General features: G+C 46.0%; 1 protein-coding gene across 1 annotated transcript in view; it reads right to left on the bottom strand.

Moving 5' to 3' along the window:
- abcc9 (ATP binding cassette subfamily C member 9) overlaps window positions 1–21,503 on the bottom strand; it is a 155,782-nt gene that overhangs the window by 10,779 nt on the left and 123,500 nt on the right. The window contains exons 30-38 of the mRNA XM_033039473.1: window positions 19,354–19,446; window positions 17,975–18,077; window positions 15,692–15,805; window positions 13,040–13,160; window positions 10,048–10,178; window positions 8,890–8,968; window positions 8,319–8,427; window positions 7,394–7,497; window positions 227–360 (exon numbers count right to left, since the gene is read on the bottom strand). Of these exons, the coding sequence (XP_032895364.1) occupies window positions 227–360; window positions 7,394–7,497; window positions 8,319–8,427; window positions 8,890–8,968; window positions 10,048–10,178; window positions 13,040–13,160; window positions 15,692–15,805; window positions 17,975–18,077; window positions 19,354–19,446 (988 nt within the window). The remainder of the gene's footprint in view (window positions 1–226; window positions 361–7,393; window positions 7,498–8,318; window positions 8,428–8,889; window positions 8,969–10,047; window positions 10,179–13,039; window positions 13,161–15,691; window positions 15,806–17,974; window positions 18,078–19,353; window positions 19,447–21,503) is intronic.

The following is a 21,503-nucleotide window of genomic DNA, read 5'->3' as shown; positions in this document are numbered from 1 at the left end:
ACCCGGGTCTCTGGTGCTGTAAGGCAGTAGTTCTACTGCTGTGCCACCGTGCCGCCCTTGTGTTATGACGCTGCACCCTGCTTTGTTTGCCAATTAAAAGATGTTATGTTTTACAGCAGGGTAAAATTTGGTGAATTTTTATGTTGTAAATCCTTCAAAGGTTTGTCCTTATCTTTGTGTTCGGCTCTAAGAAACAGCTGGGGGTTTCCTCCGATGCTCAACTCACCGTGGCCATGTCAATGGAAGCTGTGGCCTCATCCATGATCAGAATACTGCTCTTTCGTACAAAGGCCCTGGCCAAACTGAAGAGCTGTCTCTGGCCAACACTGAAGTTCTCTCCACCCTCAGTGACCATGGCATCTATTTGAAGAAAAAAAAACAGCCAGCCGACATAGGCCAAGAGTTAAACACAAAGTTCCAGAACTTTGAAGTCAAGAAGAGTCCTGACCCAAAACGTCGCCTGTCGATTCCCTCCTGAGATGCTGCCTGACCCGCTGAGTTACTCCATCACTTTGTGTTTTGCTCAAGATTCTGGCATCTGCAGTTCCTTGTGCTCCAGCTTCCTCCCACATCCCAAAGATGTGCAGGTTTGCAAGTTCCAAAATGGACGCAAAGTGCTGGATTAATTCAGCGGGAAGGGCCTGTGAGACAATGCGGGTGTACAGTAGAGTTTTTATTTAGAGATACATCGCGGAAACAGGCCCTTCGGCCCATCAAGTCTGCATTGAATTGCAATCCCTGCATATTAACACTATCCTACACACACTAGGGACAATTTACACGTATACCAAGCCAATTTACCTACATACTTTGGAGTCTTTGGAGTGTGGGAGGAAACCGAAGTTCTCCGAGAAAATCCATGTGGTCATGGGGATGAACATACAAACTCCGTACAGACAGCACCTGTAGTCGGGATCAAACCTGGGTCTCCGATGCTGCAAGCACTGTAAGGCAGCAACTCTACTGCTGTGCCACCGTGCTGCCCTTGGGCTCGGCTAGGCAGGCTGTATGGCCTCCTTCAGCCGATCTGACAGTATGATAGCTGTGATTGTGTGCTCTGCACCACTTTCCTAGTAATTTTCCCGTTCCTCCCTCCCATCCAGTCCTCGATTAAGAGCAATTGCTATGATGTTAACAGTATCCTCTATAGGATAGACTGATACAAATTACCTGTTTGAATATTTTTGTTTCCCTCTTATACTTTCCTTTCTATGAGTCCAATACCTACTTTGTGAATTCTGTTCTTTTTAAAATATCAATAGGAACTCTTAAACCATAAAACATAGGAACACCCAGGAACAGGCCATTCAGCCTATAATATCAGTGCCAAACATAATGTCAAGATATACAAATCTCTTCAGCTTGCACATGATTCATATCCCTCCATTTCCAGCATATCCATGTGCGGATCTAAAAGCCTCTTGAACACCGCTATCATATCTGCCTCCACCACCACCCCTGGCAGTGCGTTCCAAGTACCCACCACCCTCTGTGTAAAAGACTTGCTTCACACATCGGGGGAGGCACAGTGGCGCAACGGTAGAGTTGTTGCCTCACAGCACTGGAGATCCGGGGTCGATCCTGACTATGGGTACTGTCTGTACGGAGTTTGCACGTTCTCCCTCCGATTTCCTGGATTTTCTCCGGGTGCTACGGTTTCCTCCAACATTCCAAAGACGTGCGGATTTGTAGGTTAATTGCCTTCTGGAAATTGTCCCCACTGTGTAGGATTGAACTAGTGTGCGGGTGATTGCTGGTCGGCGCGGACTTGGTGGGCTGAAGGGCCTGTTTCCACGCTGCATCTCTAAACTAAACAAAACTAACTTAAACTAAACATCGCTCTCACTAGGTTTTTCGTATTTCTGCCTAACTCTATCAGTTGTAATTTTTATTTTCTTATTAATGAATTTTTCACTCCAACTTTGAAAACTTTGCTTCTTTTTTCCCCCACTATTTTGTCCAATCTACTCAACGGCCCCAAAAATATTTGTAAAACAAATCTGTGCATGGTGCCAAAAAGATTGTCAATTCTGTGAACCCGCTGCAGATTACTGGAAGTGAATAAGCTCTGCACAAGCTTCACATGTCGAGAATGGTCCCATGAGGCATTTGACAAAGATGGATCTGTAACATAATCTGAGTCATCATTTCATATTTTAAAATAAAGACGACAGCTTTGGAAAATTAAACATGATCCATATCAGTCAAATTCTCTCAGGTCAGTTGCAGATGGCAACAAATACATACTGTGTAGGAAGGAACTGCAGATGCTGATTTAAACCGAAGATAGACACAAAATGCTGGAGTATCTCAGCGGATCAGGCAGCATCCCTGGAGAAAAGGAATGGGTGACGTTTTGGGTCGAGACCCTTCTTCAAGTATCGACCCGAAACGTACTTGACACAAAAACATACTTAGGCCGGAACTCAGATTATCAGTCACAAAGAGTTGGGAAACAGGCCATTCAGCCCATCATGTCCGTGCTGAGCAGTGGGCATTTCTTCATATTAATCTCATCTCCCATTTCTCAGAGGGTGGGTATATGGAATGAGCTGCTAGAGGACATAGTTGAGGCAGGTACCATAACAGCAGTTAAAAGATATTGGGACAGGGACATGGATAGGAAAAAGTTAGACGGATATAGGTCACACAAGAGGCAAATGGAACTAGCAGGAGAGTGGGGTTGAGAGGGAATGTTAGATCAGCTATGATTGAATGGCGGAGGATACTCGATGGGCCGAATGGCCTAACGCAGCTCCTATGACTTATGAACCTATACCATACATAGATACAATCAATTCAAACTCAGGTACAATAGGTAGAGCAAAGGGGAAGATACAGAGTGAAGAATATAGTTCGCAGCATTGTAGCACATCAGTTCCCGAGACAAAGTCTAATGTCCGCAATGGGATAGAGGTATATATCTCTATGACTTATAGAATTGTACAGCATGGAAATAGAGCCGCTGCCTCACAGTGCTAGAGACCCGGGATCAATTTTGACCCTGGTTGCTCTGTGTACGGAGTTCGCACGTTCTCCCTGTGACCGCGTGGGTTTCCTCCGGGTGCTCCGGTTTACTCCCACATCCCAAAGATGTGCGGGATGGTTGTCTAATTGGCCCTCTGTAAATTGCCCCCCCCAGTGTGTAGATAATTGGTAGAATCTGAGGAAATCTGGGGCAAATGAACAAAAATGGGATTAAATAGGATGAGTGGTTCTGGAAATAGTTCCAGAACCAGGGGCCACAGTCTTAAAATAATGGGGAGGCCATTTAAGACTGAGGTGAGAAAAAACTTTTTCACCCAGAGAGTTGTGAATTTGTGGAATTCCCTGCCACAGAGGGCAGTGGAGGCCAAGTCACTGGATGGATTTAAGAGAGAGTTAGATAGAGCTCTCGGGGCTAGTTGAATAAAGGGATATGGGGAGAAGGCAGGCACGGGTTATTGATTGGGGACGATCAGCCATGATCACACTGAATGGCGGTGCTGGCTCAAAGGGCCGAATGGCCTCCTCCTGCACCTATTTTGTATGTTTCTATGTTTCTATGAGTGTAATGGGTGATCAATGATCGACACGGACATGATGGTCTGAACGGTCTGCTCCGTGCTGTATCTCATTGCGACTCTGTGACTATGACTGTGCCAAATACATGGGGCCAACCAGATTAATTGTTCAGTGTTAAATCGTCCCGAGTGTGTAGGTCTGAGTGGGAGTATGCGGGGAAAGTTGATGGAAACATGGGAAGAATAAAATAGGATTCATGTAAATGCTTTCATGGTCGATGACTTTTCTCATGCAACATAACTTTCTGACTTCCTACTCTCAGCTCTTTCATGGGAAGAAGCTAGCAGATGGACAAAGGAAAATATTTAAGAATATTCCCCTGCATAATAAAATAAAATCAGCCACAATCCATAATGAAATACAACAGCGACTCATAGGGCATAGATCAGTACAGCACAGGATCAGGCCATTCTGCCCACAATGTCTGTTCCAAACATGATGCTAAGACCAATTCTTATCTGCATGCATATAATCCATATCCCTCTATTCTCTGCATATCCATGTGCCTGTCTAAAAGTCTCTTAAACGCCACTATCGGATCTGCCTCCACCAACACCATCACTACCCCAGGTATCCACCACCCTCTTTATAAAAAAAGACCTGCCATGTGCACCTCCCTTAAACCTTGCCCCTCTCACCTTGAAGCAATGCCCACTAGTCTTTGGCATTTCCACCCTGGAGAAACTCTGATGCCTGGGAATCTCTGGACTATTCAAAATGGCAACGAATCATTCAAGGTGGTGATGACAAGATGGTGGTGATGATGTAATGGCGACATGGGAAAACCCAGCGTAAATGATAGGGAAAGCTCACCACCTAACAATGGTCCATCCAAACGTCCCATCAGGCACTCCGGACCCATTTGTGGAGACGTCCTCAGTTCTCACAATGGTCACAACAGAAGAAAGATCCCGACCCAACACGTCGTCAGTCCATTCCATTCACCTTCCCAGATGCCGCCCGACCCGCTGAGTTCCTCCAGCACTTTGCGTTTTGCTCAAGATTCCAGCATCTACACACCTTGCGTCCCCACTATCAGGTCTTGAGTTTATCTAAAACAGGCTATCAATATTTTTCTGGGTCTCAAGGAAAGTAGAGATAGTTTAGGAAAATAGTAAAAGGTAGAAGATCAGCCATGATCCAGAAGGTCTGGATGGTTGATTCCTGCTACTATTTCCTATGTTCTTATAAAACTGGTATGGAAGCCCGTCATTCTCAATCCTAAAAGATTGCCTCAGTGAAAAGATGACACCAAAGGGATAAAATGAAGGTCTGGACAGTCTTTACTTCCAATTCTAACCTCTCCTTACCAAGAAAGTAAAGATAAGACCTACCTCAGCAAACTTTTTTATGGTGCGCTGCTCTAGTGTACATTGTTATCTAATGGATCGAAATAGAGTGGATGGAGAGAGGATGTTTCCAGTAGTGGGAGAGTCTAGGACCAGAGGGCACAGCCTCAGAATAAAAGGATGTACCTTTAGAATGGAGGTGAAAAGGAATGTCTTTAGCCAGAGGATGATGAATCCGTGGAATACATAGCCACAGACGGCTGTGGAATTTGGCTATTTTTAAAGCACAGATGGATAGGATATTGATTAGTAGGAGCCTACGAGGTTGTGGGGAGAACGCAGTAGAGAGGGAAAAATAGGTCTGGCATGTTCGAATGGTAGAGCAGACTCGATTAAACGAATGGCCTAATTTTGCTTCTATTTCTTTGGGTAAAAACAAACTAATCTTCAATCTGAGCAGCAGGGATACCATGTAATGGTTTGTGAGGAACCAAACTGAACAGTGACACTGGTCTGTCCTGTGAGGACCAGCAGTGAGTCGCCGAATATGAATCTCAGAGAAGGTTTATGGATGGATACAGGGCAGTTTGTCCCTTATAACGGAAGGTTATTCAGACTGGGCTTGTACCTACTGGAGTCTAGAAGAATACAAGGGGACATGATTGAGACATATGAGATCTTGAGGTGTTTTGGCAAGATAGGTGTGGAGAGGTGTGGAGAGGTGTGGAGAGGTCTGGGGCAGCACATCAGTAGAGTTGCTGCCTTACAGCGCCAGAGACCCACGTTCGATCCTGACTGGATGCTGTCTGTACAGAGTTTGTACGTTCTCCCTGTGATCACGTGGGTTTCCTCCAGGTGCTCCAGCTTTCTCCCACACTCTAAAGACGTACAGGCTTGTAGATCAATTGGCTTTGGTTAAAATTGTAAATTGTCACCAGTGTGCAAGATAGTTCAAGTGTGCGGGGTGATCGCTGGTCGATGCAGACCCAATGGGCCAAAGGGCCTGTTTCCACGCTGAATGAGTAAAGTCTAAAGTATGTTTTCAATTCTGTGAGAATCTAAATTTTGGGGTCACTGAGTAAAAAATAAGGATCATTATTTATAGGACAGCTGAAATTATTATTTTCTTTCTCTTGGGATTCAAGAATCTTTGGAACTATCTCTCTTAAATCTTTGAGTACTTTTTAAGGCAGAGTTAGAGAAATACTTGAGCAAAACGACAAAGAGCTGCAGTAACTTAGCAGGTCAGGCAGCATGCAGGAAACATAGAAACATAGAAAATAGGTGCAGGAGTAGGCCATTCGGCCCTTCGAGCCTGCACCGCCATTCAATATGATCATGGCTGATCATCCCACTCAGTATCCTGTACCTGCCTTCTCTCCATACTCCCTGATCCCTTTAGCCACAAGGGCATCTAACTCCCTCTTAAATATAGCCAATGAACGGGCCTCAACTACCTTCTGTGGCAGAGAATTCCACAGATTCACACTCTCTGTGTGAATTTTATTTTCTCATCTCGGTCCTAAAGGATTTCCCCCTTATCCTTAAACTGTGACCCCTTGTTCTGGACTTCCCCAACATCTGGAACAATCTTCCTGCATCTAGCCTGTCCAACCCCTTAAGAATTTTGTAAGTTTCTATAAGATCCCCCCTCAATCTTCTAAATTCTAGCGAGTACAAGCCGAGTCGATCCAGTCTTTCTTCATATGAAAGTCCTGACATCCCAGGAATCAGTCTGGTGAACCTTCTCTGTACTCCCTCTATGGCAAGAATGTCTTTCCTCAGATTTGGAGACCAAAACTGTACGCATTACTCCAGGTGTGGTCTCACCAATACCCTGCAGTAGAACCTCCCTGCTCCAGGAAGTGAATGGACAGGCAGTGTTTCGGGTCGGGACCCTCCTTCAGACTGATGGAATGAGTATCCATGGTAGCATAGCTGGTAGAGCTGCTGCCTCACAGCGCCAGAGACCCAGGTTCGATCCTGACCTCGGGTGCTGCCTGTGTAGAGTTTGCACGCTCTCCCTGCAACCGTGCGGATTTCCTCCGGGTGATCCGGTTCCCTCCCACATCCCAAAGACGTGTGGGTTTGTAGGTTGTTAATTAGCCTCTGTAAACTGTCCCTGGTGTGTAGGGAATGGATGCGAAAATGGGATAACATGGAACTGGTGTGAACAGGTGATCGATGGTCGGCGTGGGCTGAAGGACCGGTTTCCATGCTGTATATTTCAATCAATCAATTAATCAATGTCAGCCAATCAATCAATAGAGATTACAGTCAGATCAGGGGTTATGGGGAGAAGGCAGGAGAATAGGGTTAGGAAGGAGAGGTAGTAGCTAGGATTGAATGGTGGAGTAGACTTGATGGGCAGAATGGCCTAATTCTGCTCCTATCACATGAACATGACGCATTATCTGAGTAAATGACAGAACAGGCACGAAGGGCTGAATGGCCTACTCCTGCTTCCAACTTGCACGTAACCTTGACATTTCAAATTCCGGCATCTTAAAGCGAGAGAGGCGTGGAACTTGCCCACTTACTTAGTCCGCCCGGTAGCGACTTAACCATGTTCTTTAGCTGAGCAATTTCCAATGCCTCCCACAGCCTGTCATCAGTGCACTTGCACTCGGGGTCCAGGTTAAAGCTGAAAAACAAAGAAGACGTCACAAAGATATCATTGCATTTCTATTCAATGTGTTTTATATTGTGCGAAACACAAAGTGCTGGAAGAACTCAGGCAGGTAGGCAGCATCTGTGGAAGGAATGGACAGATGGTATTTCGGGTCGGGACCCTAGATCAATCTCAAGAAGGGTCTGCACTTCTGGCGGTGGTTTGATCATTTTAATGGCAAGATCTTGGTGTTGGAGATACAGATTTCGATCCAAATATTGGCATCAAATGGGCCAACAGGGACTTTCCTGATGGATGGTGACTACATTCAACTGGTACTACTTTTAGCAGAGTACTTTCACCAAGCAAACCTTTTTTTCTTAAATCACCAATGCAAAGAGCAAAGGTAGACAAAAATGCTGGAGAAACTCAGCGGGTGAGGCAACATCTATGGAGCGAAGGAAATAGGCGACGTTTCGGGTCGAGACCCTTCTTCAGACTGATGTGAGGGTGGGGGGGGGGGTGGCGGGAAGAAGAAAGGAAAAGGCGGAGACTGTGGGCTGAGCGAGAGCTGGGAAGGGGGGGAGAAACCAGGGACTACCTGAAATTGGAGGCCAATGTTCATACCGCTGGGGTGTAACCTGCCCAAGCAAAATATGAGATGCTGCTCCTCCAATTTACGGTGGGCCTCACTCTGGCCATGGAGGAGGCCCTGGACAAAAAGGTCGGATTCGGAATGGGAGGGGGAGTCGAAGTGCTGAGCCACTGGGAGATCAGGTTGGTTATTTCAAACCGAGCGGAGGTGTTGGGCGAAGCGATCGCCAAGCCTGCAATGATCGTAAGTAGTTACTTACCGAATAGATCCACTAAACAAGACAGGATCTTGTAAAATGATGGAAAGCCTGGAACGCAGTGTATGAAGGGGAAGTTTGCTGATGTCTATTCCATCAATGACAATTTTGCCTATTGTGTAAATATAAAAAAAGTTAAATAAAAACACACACGGATAACTTAAAACATAGAACATAGAATAGTACAGCACAGGAACGAGCCCTTCGACCCACAATGTTTGGGTCGAACACGATGCCAAGATAAACTGATCTCATCTGCCTGCACATGAATAACGATCGAAGCCAAGACCTTTCCCAAATTTATTGTCACTGAAATCATTTGTTGTTTTACCATTTAAACAAATGATGCTGACAGATTGATATAATCCATATGCCCTTTGATTGTGGGCCTCAACCCGAAGCAGACAATGGAAAAAAAAGCTTGTTTAGCCGGGGTATAGCAACCAAGTGACTCCTGACTGTGGAAAATGTAGTGTAAATCAGTAGCTGAAATGAAGTTCTGCTTTCTTACTGCGAGCCATGGAGAAGTGTATCATACAACACTGACAAAGTGAAAGAGTACGCAAAAGCTGACCTTCAAATATATCCACCATTCTGAAAAAAGCCAGAGATAGGGACGATTTTCCGCTACCCGTACGTCCACAGATCCCGACCTGGAACAAAAAAGATTTTGCATGTTGTTTAGAAGTTAAGTGGGCTTTTTATTGCATCAACAAGCCACTGGAAGTGAACTTATATGATATTTTAAATTAAAAGCAGAAAATGCTGGAAATACTCAGGAGGTCAAGCAGTGTCTGTGGGAAGAGAAACAGTGTCACAAGTTCTAAGCGCAGATTTAGGCCAGTCGGCCCAGAAAGTCTACTCCGTCATTCAATCATGGCTGATCTACCCTTCCTTCTCAACCCCATTCTCCTGGCACCCTTACTAATCAAGAACTCAATATCCATTGACTTGGCCTCCGCAATGAATTCCACAGATTCACCACCCTCTAAAGAAATTCCTTCTCATCTCCTTTGTCAAGGTATGTCCTTTTATTCTGAGGCTATGGCCTCTGGTTCTAGACTCCTAGTCCTAGTGGAAACATCCTTTCCACATCCACTCTATCCAGGTAAAATTTCATAGAGTCTTAAAAGTCATATAGTACGTAAACTCTTAAGCCAACCAAGGTGCCCCATCTACACTAGTCCCACCTGCCCACATTTGGCTCATATCCCTCTAAGCCTTTCCTATCCATGTACCCGACCAAATGTCTTTTAAATATTGTTATGTTTTCTGCCTCAACTGCCTCCTTCGGCAGCTCGTTCCATACACCCACCACCCTTCTGGTTGAAGACCCTTTGTCAGAACTAGGAAGGAGATAAAATGGGCTCATTAATGTGCAGAGAGGATAGGCAATAAGAGATGTCTCCGATGGACGAAACTGAAAATAAGGTAATGGGGAAAATGTACAAACTCCATACAGACAGCACCCGTGGTCAGTATTGAACTCAGATTTCTGCCGCTGTAAGGCAGCAACTCTACCACTGCACCACCATGTCGCCCAATCCATGTTCTCCCGAAATGTTGCTTGACCCGTTGAGTTACTCCATGGCTTTGTATCTTTTTTTTTAATATTGTGTTCGATTACATCCTTTGCTGATACCACTTTATGTCCCATGCTTACAATATATTTGTAAAATGTCTCTATCTGATGGAAGGACAGTTAGTTAACAAGATTTGTAGAGGTCCTCACCTTTTGGCCAGGTGTGATGTAGGCTTTGACGTGTTTAAGTACCGGTTTGAGAGTTGGGTCATATCGAACGCAAAGATCCTGAATCTTTATCTCTCCTTGCTGTGGCCAGTCTTCTGGGACCTGGGATGGGTCTGGATAGAATGTAAAGATCTTGAATATCAAACGGATATTGTTCATTCAAAACCGAGCAAAAAAAAGCACAACAAGTAAAGGGCCTGTCCCACGAGCATGCGACCTGCATGCGGCAAGCGCAACCAAACCGGAAACGGGGGCCGCGTGGAGGTCGAGTGATTCCCGTACAGGGCTGGTCCCACCAGCATGCACCTGCATGCAGCGAGCGCGACCAATCCGGAAGCGGGGGCCGCGCGGAGGTCGAGTGAGTGACGGATGTTCGAGCGAAATCCGCGGGAAGTTTGCGCGTGACGTACGGCGTCAAAATGCTGCGTACGGCGTCAAAATGCTGCGTACGGCGTCGAGACACTGTGTATTGCATCGAGATGCTGCGCAAGCCCGTCGAGGCGGTGCATACGGCGTTGAGGCGGTGCGTACGGCGTCGAGGCGGCTGCGGGCCAGCAGGCCGTTGCCGCGCAGAATTATTTAACACGGTCAGTTTTTCGGAGCTCCGCGCGATTTCTGGACCAGCTCCGCACAACTCCAGACGGCTCTGGCAAATGAAGTGGGACCGGCCCCGCGAGGCCGTATGGCTCAAGCGACCACGTTAGGTCGCGCTTGCCGCATGGAGTCGCATGCTCGTGGGACAGGCCATTAAGACACAAATTGCTGGACTAACTCAGCAGGTCAGTCAGCATCTCGGGATAACATGGATAGGAGATGCTGCTTGACCCATTGAGTTACTCCAGCATTTTGTGTCTAAAGCATCCGCAATTCCATGTGTCTACAAAAACCGCAGATGCTGGACATCTGAAGAAAAACACTCAGCGGGTCAGGCAGCAACTGTGGAGAAAGGAGAGTTAATATTTCAGGTTAATGAATATTGGAAACTAAAGGGCCTGTCCCACTTTCACGACCTAATTCACGACCTTTTTTACTCGTGGACATTTTTCATCAGGCTAGAAAAAACGCCCCGACCTACTTGATGCCACGAGTACCTACGACTAGCATCACGGCCTGCTACGATCTACTACGACCTCGTGACGACCATGCTGCGAGTATGAGTCAAGGGCAAACTCGGCAGAGGTCGTGAATTAGGTTGTGAAAGTGGGACAGGCCCTTTAATGTTTCCATTTCCAACGAAGGGTTAGCAACCCGAAATACTATCTCTGTTTCTCTTCACAGAAATGGCCTGATCCATTGAATATTCCAACACTTCCTCCAACCAATTCAAGTTTATTTAAAAGACTGTGTTTTGGTAAATTGTTCCTCTTTCGAAATTTCTTTCCTCGTTTCCCCACCTGCACTGGTCTCAACCACTAACTGAGACAAACGGGAATTCTACGTGTACTTGCTAGAATTTAGAACGATGAGGGGAGAATCTCACTGAAATCTACCGGATAATGAAAGACCAAGATATAGTGGGCATGGAAAGTATATTTCCAGTAGCGGGAAGTCTAGGACCGGAGGGCACAGGCTGAGAATAAAAAGACGCACTTTAAAATGGAAATGTCTTTAGCTAGAAGATGGTGGAACTGTGGAATTCATTGTCACGGACGGCTGTGGAGGCCAAGTTATTGCGTATTGTAAAGCGGATATTGGTAGATTCTTGATTGGAAAGGACATCATAGGTGACAGGAGAAGGCAGGGGAATGGGGTTGAAAGGGAAAAATAGATCAACCATGATTGAATGGCGGAGTAGACTCGATGGGCTGAAGAGCGTAATCCTGCTCCTATGTTTTATGGCCTTGTGCAGAAAATTATTGGTAAGATAGATAACAGCATAATTTGTGCATGTTATAATACTCCAGAAATATGTAGGCATGGAGAAGCTGTGGAAAATAATATCCTCTGGAATATTACATTCCGTAAACTGAGAGATTAGATCAAAGACTGGCCTTTCACCCTGCTTCATTTTAACCTTGTGCACTCCATCAAATCTTTTTCCATTTGATCATAACCAATGAGATCATAACCAAGTGAATTATGTTTTAATTGCCAAACATACATGCGTCAGGATGACAATATAAAATTTTAAATGATGAAACTACAACTGAGATATCTTCACAACTGAACAATCCTGGACACTCACTTGAAGAATAGCCATTTCTGATGGAGTCATAGAGTCTTACAGCATGGAAACAGGCCCTTCGGCCCAACTTGTCCATGCCGATCAAGATACCCCATCTATGCTAGTCTCATTTGTCTGAGTACTGGGGCTGAACAAGCCTGATGCCAATGCATGAAAACAGAACAAAAACTTACTTTGTAAATACATTCAAGGAGCACATTAATATATACATATAAAGTTCCTCCAGCACTTTGTTTTATGCTCGCGATTCTAGCCTCAGTAGCTTCTTGTGTCTCCAAACTGTCAGGCCGCTTTTCCAGAGTTATCATATGCACCAATTACTGTACAGAGAGTGTGGCATGGTGGCGCAGTGGTAGAGTTGCTGCATTACAGCACCAGAGACTCAGGTTCGATCCTGACTACGGGTGCTGTATGTATGCAGTTTGCACGTTCTTCCTGTGACTGCATGGGTTTCCTCCTGGTGTTCCAGTTTACTCCTACATTCCAAGGACGTGCGTGTCTGTAGGTTAATTGGCTTCTGTAAATTATCCCCAGTGTGTAAGTTATAACTAGTGTAGCGGTGATCATTGTTCGCGTGGGCTGAAGGGCCTATTTCCACACTGTAAACTAAACTAAGCTAAAGAAAGAAAAAAAGACAGAAAGTGCTGGAGTAACTCAGCGTGGAGAACACGGATAGGTGACGTTTCGGGTCGGGACCCTTCTTTAGACTTGTACACCAGTATCCATTATATCTTTTATTTTCATTCTAGGTCTTAATTCACAGGAAGGTGATACATTGCTGAATCCTACCCATGGTCCCTTCGTAATTCTCACTCTCGATGTTCAAGAAATTGTTGACCTTCTTCACAGCTCCCATCTGCACTTCCAAATCGGCCAGGTTCCTCACAACCCAGTTGAGGTAATTACAAACCTGTGTATAAAAACAAAATTGCATTTAATTAGGGCCACCCAAGATGCTCCAAAGTGCCCCAGACCCAATTGACTTCATTCTGAAAGTAGAGAACTTGCTAACAAAAAGTAAATTGAAGGTAGACAAAAAAAGCTGGAGTAACTCAGCGGGACAGGCAGCATCTCTGAAGAGAAGGTATGGGTGACGTTTCGGGGAAAGACCCTTCTTCAGTAGTTCTTTCCTAGATGTAAAGATGTGTGAACCTCATTTCAAGCGTCGAGAGAGTTTCATTATCATACTAGACCAAGTGTAGACCCGTTTGGTCTGCTCCCCCAAAGCTAGATTCTATCACTCACCCGTTCCCCCAGCGCAAGCCGTTCCCCCAATGCAACCCGTTCCAACGCAATATTGCACCACTCACGCATAGCCCCCAACTGCACAGGTGCGGCTCATTTCACCTCACCCACCAGCACTCCCTCCTCCTCCTCCACCCTCCCTATTCACTCCCTAGAGAGGGGGGGGGGGGGTAGAGAGGGAGGGGTGGTAGAGAGGGGGGGTTGGTAGAGTGGGAGGGGGTTAGAGAGGGAGGGGGTAGAGAGGGAGGGGGGTAGAGAGGGAGGGGGAGGAGGTAGAGAGGGAGAGGGAGGGGTGTAGAGAGGGAGGGGAAGGGTAGAGAGGGAGGGGGAGGAGGTAGAGAGGGAGAGGGAGGGGTGTAGAGAGGGAGGGGAAGGGTAGAGAGGGAGGGGGAGGGGGTAGAGAGGGAGGGAGGGGAGGGGAGGGTAGAGGGAGGGGGTAGAGAGGGGGAGGGAGAGTGAGAGAGGTAGAGTGGGGGGGGAAAGTGGCAGCTACCCCCTCCTCTCTTTCTCCTCCTCATTTTCCTCACCCTCCTCCCCTCACTCCCATTCCCTGCCCCAACACCTACCCAGGTCATAGAGCAGCGCCAGGGCCTGGAACTCGGCCTGGTTCTCGTATTCGTGCTGGCCCTGGCTGTAGACTGCAGCCGTCAGCTCGGCCCCTGCCTGGGTTCCAGTCCACGCCCCAACTTCATCTTCGGGCTCATCCCTGACCCCAGACCCAGGCTCGTCCTTGGTTCCAGCGGCGGCTTCTTTCTCGGCCCAGGTCGCGGCCCCATCCCAAGCGCCGGGCTCGGCCCTCACTCCAGCTCAACCACCAGGCTCGGCTTCAGCCCAGGCCCTGGGCTCGGCCCGCGGCACCACCCTCCCTACCGGGCGTCGGACGCCGGCAGCCGCAGCCACTCCTCATCCACCGCGAGCGCTGGAATGCCCCTCCCTCCCGGAGTGCCCCATCGTGCCTTGCGAGTGCGTTGTGATGTCGCTCGGATTTTGTTTCCCCAAAGTGGGTGAGTTTGGGCTGTTTTTAAAATTTCATGGAACAATAAATTCGGACATGTGAAAATGGCAAGGCTGCGGCCTGGCATTTGGAAGAAAATAGGAATTAACCAGATTTTCACACACACACACAAACACAAACACAAACACAAACACAAACAAGACAAAGACTTTTAGTTATATAGAGATATACTGAACCGGAACAATTAAATTCTTACTGCAGTAGTACAACAGGTCTGTAAACACAGCACTCAATAGATAATATAATAAACAGTTATTAAAGAAGTTAAATGAAAAAACCCCACAATATAGTGCAAATGGGTTAGTGGGTTTACAAGAACGATGCCCGGATTTGAGGGTTTCAGTTGCAGGGAGAGTTTGGATCGACTTGGATTATTTTCTCAGGAACGGCATAGGTTGAGTGGAGACTTGATAGAAGTATATAAAATTATCAGAAGCTTAGATAGCGTAGACAGTCAGAACTTTTTTCCTGGGGTAATAATCTCCAACACTAGAGCGCATAGCTATAAGGTGAGAGGGGGAAAGTTTAATGGAAATGAGCGGGACAAGTTTATTTACATGAAGCGTGGTGGGGGCCTGGCAAGGCAGATACAATAGTAGTATTTGAGAGATGTTTGGATAGGCACATGGAAGTGCAAGGAATAGAGAGATATGGATCATGTAGAGGCAGATGAGTTTAACTTGGCATTATGTTTGGTACAGATACTGTGGGCCGAAGGGCATGTTCTTGTGCTGTACTGTTCTATGCTCGATGTAATATGGATGATTCTCATCCAAGGCACTGGATAATGGTTCAACAGTTTATGCAAGATCAAGATTAAGGGAGTTCTCGCAATCTATCAATGCTCTCATTAACAAATAAATGCACATCGTAATTTCTTATACAAGGGCGGCACGGTGGCGCAGTGGTAGAGTTGCTGCCTCTCAGCACCAGAGACCTGGGTTCGATCCTGACTACGGGTGCTGTCTGTACGGAGTTTGTACGTTCTCCCTGTGACCGCGTGGGTTTTCTCTGAGATCTTTGGTTTCCTCCCACACTCCAAAGACGTACAGGTTTGTAGGTTACTTGGCTTGGGTTTGTATACTTGGTATAAGTGTAAAACAATTGTCCCTAGTGTGTGTAGGCTTGTGTTAGGGTTTTTTATGGGGGGACCATTATATTTGACCCACAATTCGACTTACCGTTAAAGCATAGGTCAGACCTAATCCTACATGGGCCGATGAAATTATTGTGTATTCAGAATACGCTATGGAGGCCAAAGCTGCAGTTAGAACAATGTAGGCACCAAGATAATCCTGTTGATTTAAAAAAAAAGAATGAATCAATTAATATGAACATCATAATCTCCCTATAGTTAAACATTGAAAGATAAGGTTAGAATCACCTCATGGTACTAAACACTGCAATATGAACATGGTCGGTACAGTATTGCAGCGGTAGTGTTGCTGCTTTACAGCACCAGAGACTTGGTATCGATCCTGACTATGGGTGCTCTCTGTATGGAGTTTGCATGTTCTCCCTGTGACTGCATGGGCATCCATCGGGTGCTCCGGTTTCCTCCCACACTCCAAAGATGTGCGGGTTTGTAGGTTAATTAGCTTCTGCAAATTGTCCCGAGTGTGTGTAAGATAGTAATGGTGTGCTGGTGATCGTGGTTGCCGTGGAATCGGTGGGCCGAAGGGCCTGTTTCCACATTGTATCTCTAAACTAAAACTAATACGAGCGTAGCCTAACCTGCTAATAATTCACTCTGGAATCTTATGACTTTCCTCATAAGGTATGACGAGAGACACATGTTGTGGTTTCCACTGTGATAGACCAGAAAGGCAGCCAGGGTTTTCATTGAACATTCTGCCAATGATCAGAAGTGACAGATACTTTGATGTGCCTCCCTTCACACATGTACAATGCTCACACACGTACTAAATAAACTCCTGGCAGTTTTATACTTGAACTGAACCAGATATTTAGTTTAGTTTTGTTGAGAGATACAGCATGGAAGCAGACCATTCCGAATCCTGGGCCTCCTCCATCGCCAGAGCGAGGCCCAGCGCAAATTGGAGGAGCAGCACCTCATATTTCACTTGTCTAGTTTACACCCCAGCAGTATGAACATTGTCTTCTCCGATTTCTGGTAGTCCTTGCTTTCTACCTCATTCCCCTCCCCTTCCCAGCCCTCCCACAGCCTACTGTCTCCGCATCTTCCTTTCTTTTTCCCGCCCCCCCCCCACCCCCCGAAATCAGTCTGAAGAAGGGTCTCGACCCGAAACGTCGCCTATTCCTTCTCTCCTTAGATGCTGCATCACCCGCTGAATTTCTCCAGCATTTTGTCTACCCTACGCTAGTTCTCTATGTAGGAAGGAATTGCAGATGCTGGTATATACCGGAGATAGACACAAAGTGCTAGAGTAACTTACTGTAGCTGGTCAGGTAGCAGCTCTGTAGAAAAAGATTGGGTCGCGTGTAGGAAGACAAAACTTGTTTAACCTTGCATCATGTTCGGCACGGACATTGTGGAACTTTCTCTCCAGAGATGCTGCCTGACCCGTTGAGTTCCTCCAGCACTTTCCATCTAACTTCACACTAATTCCATGTTATGCCACTTTCTCATCCACTCCTTACAAACCCAGGGCCAATTAACCTATAAACCCGCACATCTTTGGGATGTGGGAGGAAACCGGAGCACCTGGAGGAAACCCACGCAGTCACAGGGAGAATGTGCAAACTCCACACTGACGGCACCCTACGCCAGAATAGAACTCGGGCTTTGAGGCAGCGGTTCTGCTAGCTGGATTGTTCATTTCTTTGGATTGTCAGTGGTTGAGTGGAGACCGAATAGATGAATATACAATTATGAGAGGCATAGATAAGGTGGACAGACAGATCCTTTCCCCAAGGTGGAAATGTCAAAGACTAAATGGCATAGCTAAGTTTAAAGGAGATGTGTGGGGCAAGTTTTTTTACGCAGAGTGTGATGAGTATCTGGAACGTGCTGCCAGGGTGGAGGTGGAGGCAGGTAGCGGCTTTATATAGGCTTTTAAATAAGGACATGGATATGCTGGGAATGAGAGGATAAGGATCATGTGAGGAAGAGGAGACTAGTTTAATGCGGCATCATGTTCGGCATCAGCATTGTGGGCCAAAGGGCAAAAATACATGTAAATATGTGAAAAACACTTATTACTAAAGGGTAGGGACAGGGCAAGGATATTTGTCAGAATCCATGGATGAAGGAAAGAGGTCCTTAAAGTCAAATAGCTGTTTGCATTAGCAACATGAAGAGGAAAAGTGTTTGTTACTAGAGGAAATTGGGCAGGCTAATCCTGTTACATTGGCTTAAAAGGATGTCTGTGCTATTTTAAGATGCCGACACTCATTTGTTTCCATTCCCTTAAACTTGTGACAACAATGGTCTGATTACTTGCAGTTGTAAACAGATTGAACATAAATCCGTTGCCTCCTACCGTTCGAACCTCCAGCCATCTGTTGGCAGCTGACAGGAACAAGTAGGCAATGTTATTGGCGTCAATGAGTTCCAACATATGCTGTTTGAACCTGGATTCATGTCTGCAAGAAAATTGATTGTTTCCCTCAAGTTAATCCATTATTTCGAAGCTCCACATGAAAACTTGTTTTCAACTGTTTTATTGCACTTCCAAGTTCAGGTCTGTCCTGTTCAATTAAATTGATCGATTGAAAGATACGGCATGGAAATATGAAATACTGGTTCACCCTAGTTCTGTTAGAGTTTACACTTAGACTTCAGAGATGCAGCGCGGAAACAGGCCCTTCGGCTCACCCAGTCCGCGCCAACCAGGTAATGCTGTCCTACACACCAGGGACAATTTACAATTTTTTACAGAAGCCAATTGACTGTAAGTTTTTTGGAGTCTGGGAGGAAACCGGAGCAACCGGAGAAAACCCACAGGGAGAACGTACAAACTCCGTACAGACAGCGCCGGTAGTCAGGCGTTCCCATCCACTCCCTACACACTAGGGGCATTGTTTGCAGGGGTCCAATTAACCTACAAACTTGCACGACTTTGGGATGTGTGAGGAAACTGGAGCACCCAGAGGAAACCCACACGGTCCCAGGGAGAATGTGCAAATTCAAATTCATAGAAAGCGCCCAAGGTCAGGATCAAACGCGTGTCTCTGGCCCACTGAGGCAGCAGCTCTACCAGCTGCGCCGCTGAGCTGCGGGAATGTTTTTCTCGTGTGTCGGAACAAGTGGGTGAACGATGACTTTGCTTTTGATACCTATCATTCTTTAGTTTACCCACGCTGTCACAGGTCAGAATCCACCTCCACGAGATCAGAGCTGAGCAGAGCTACAAGTCTATTTCCCCCTGCCACAATTGTTTATTTGTTCCAGTCTGTTGGAGATCTGGACAGACCTGAAAAGGAGCAATCAATATTCGGGAGACACAAGGAACCTCAGATGATGGAAAACAGAATAAAAACACAAAGTGCTGGATAAACTCAGCATCTGTGGAGGGAATAGACAGGTCACATCTCAGGTCGGGTGTCTGAAGAAGGGTCCTGATCCATAGCAATGCCTATCCACGTCCTCCACAGATGCTGTTTAACCCAGAGTTACTCCAGTGGTTTGTGTTTTTACTCAAGATTTCAACGTGCAGGTATGTAGGTGAATTGGCTTGGTGTAAGTGTAAATTGTCCTTAATATGTGTAGGATAGTGTTAAAGTGCAGGGGTCGCTGGTTGGCGTAGACTCGGTGGGCTGAAGGGCCTGTTTCCACCCTGTATCTCAAAACTAAACTAAATAAAGACTATGTAAAGCATAAAGCCGGTGACAGCGACAGTAACCCCCCCCCCCAACTTACCGGAATGCTCGGATAGTCGTGAGACCTTCAGCGGTCTCTGAAAAATGGCACAGCAGAGGCAACTGGGTGCCGTCATCCAGCTCCTGAAGATCCCTTCACATATTCACAAATGAAAACAGAAGAGTTAAGCATGTACAAGACTCAGTTCCGTACGCGACTTCTCCAGCCCGTGTCGCGGGGTTTGGAACGACCCGGAGCGGGGAAGTACATCACCCGGCACGGCTTCGTGGCCGTGGGACATTCCAGCGCCCGCCGGGGGCTCCTACTTCGAGACTTCTAGACCGGGAGCGGGGCCGTAAATCGCCCGGCACGGCCTAAAATGGCCGTGGGACTTATCATCGTCCGCCTGGGGCTTCGACATCGGGAGAGACATGGAGAGCAGGGGAGAGAAAAGACTTTTGCCTTCCATCACAGTGGGTTCACTGTGATGGATGTTTGTGTGAACTTAATTGTGTGTATGTCTGTAGGACATTGTTTTTGTTTGTATGGCTGTGGAAACAAAATTTCGTTTGAGTCTCACGGGCTCAAATGACAATAAATTTGTATTGTATATTGTATACACAGTGCACCTCTAAATTACAGAGATGTCCGTTACCGTCCTAGGGACAGTCCATGTCGCGAATTTCTGTAAGGTGAATCCTTGACAAGAATTAACACCATTTTCACAATGAGGGTGGTGGGTCTGTGGAATGAGCTGCCAGAGGAGGTAGTCAAGGCAGGAACACAAACAACATTTAAAAGATACTTGGGACAGGTACATGAACAGGAATTGTTTATAGGGATATGGGCCAAACGCAGATAGGTGGGACTAGTGTCTATGGGCATCTTGCTCAGCATGGGCAAGTTTAATGCTTCTGTAATTCAATGGTTACTTAATTATCGTGCAGTGGAATTCTTGTTTTGCATACAAAAGATAATAGTAAGATTAAACGAGAACTTACCAGTTCGAAGTTTGATCGTCATTTTATGAGGAGTAACGTTGAGGGATTACGTGAAGAACCCTGCCAGGACGCATGCGTGTCATTCTTCAAAGCAGCGGTGTGAAATCACAGATAACAGTAATGACTGAACATAGTAAGATTAGAGAAGAGGATACCAGTTGAACTTTATGTTCAAGGGTGGGAGCGGAGGGCACGTAATCCCTCAACGTTACTCCTCATAAAATGACGATCAAACTTCGAACTGGTAAGTTCTCGTTTAATCTTACTATTTTACTTCGGAGTCACGTGAGTGACTACGTGAAGATTTCAAAGCTCTGTGATTTCATGCCGTGGAAACGAGTCCATGCATCACATCTGCCTTAATTGACTAAGGGAGGAATTGTGTTAACATATTTAAACATGAATCCGACATTGAAAACCCATGATAAATTTATTAACAACAAATTATAGCCCCTATTTAATGTGGTGAAATCATAATACAGAACTTTAAATTGTTTCTGCAAAAGTTCCAGGTTTAACCACTGGTTTATAGTAGAATTGTTGGAACGTTTTTTCCCTAGACCATCCTGCTGTCTCCAGGATTTGGTCCATCGGTACGTCCAATTCCATAGCTGCTGATGTAGCTGCAGCCCTGGTGGAATGAGATTTGAATATGTTAGTATCCATCCCAGCTGTTGTTAAAACCTGTTTCAGCCATCTGGAAATAGTTTGAACCGACACCATTTTGTGGGGTTGTTTGTGGCTGATTAGTAGTGCCATCTCATTGCCTCTGATATTTTTGGTGTTCTCTATGTATAACAATAAATGTCTTATTATACAGAGATGATCATCTATAGGGTAAGCCCTAAGTTCTATTTTGAGGCCTGATGATGCCGGTCTGTTCTGTTTGACTAATTCGTGAATATGAAAAATTATATTTCTTGTTGAAGAAGTCATATCGTCCAGCCTTAACTTATGTAAAGACTGTATCCTTTGTGCTGAGACCAAAGCCATCAGCATTACTGTTTTATGCATCAGTTTTTGCAGGGACAGAGCTGTTGCTGGAGACCAGTTCCTTAGCAACGTTAGGACAATACTCACATCCCATATATGAGAGTACCTGGTTCTTGGGGGATTGGTATTAAAATTCCCCTCATAAGTTTGGTTACCAGGGGGTGAGTCCCAACAGAATGACGCTCTGATCCTCGCCACAGATATGCTGAAAGGGCA

Source organism: Amblyraja radiata, chromosome 21 (assembly GCF_010909765.2).
Source record: "Amblyraja radiata isolate CabotCenter1 chromosome 21, sAmbRad1.1.pri, whole genome shotgun sequence".
NCBI classification, from domain to species: domain Eukaryota; kingdom Metazoa; phylum Chordata; class Chondrichthyes; order Rajiformes; family Rajidae; genus Amblyraja; species Amblyraja radiata.
The sequence above is the reverse complement of the archived record's forward strand: the minus strand, read 5'-3'. Positions and strand labels throughout refer to the sequence as shown.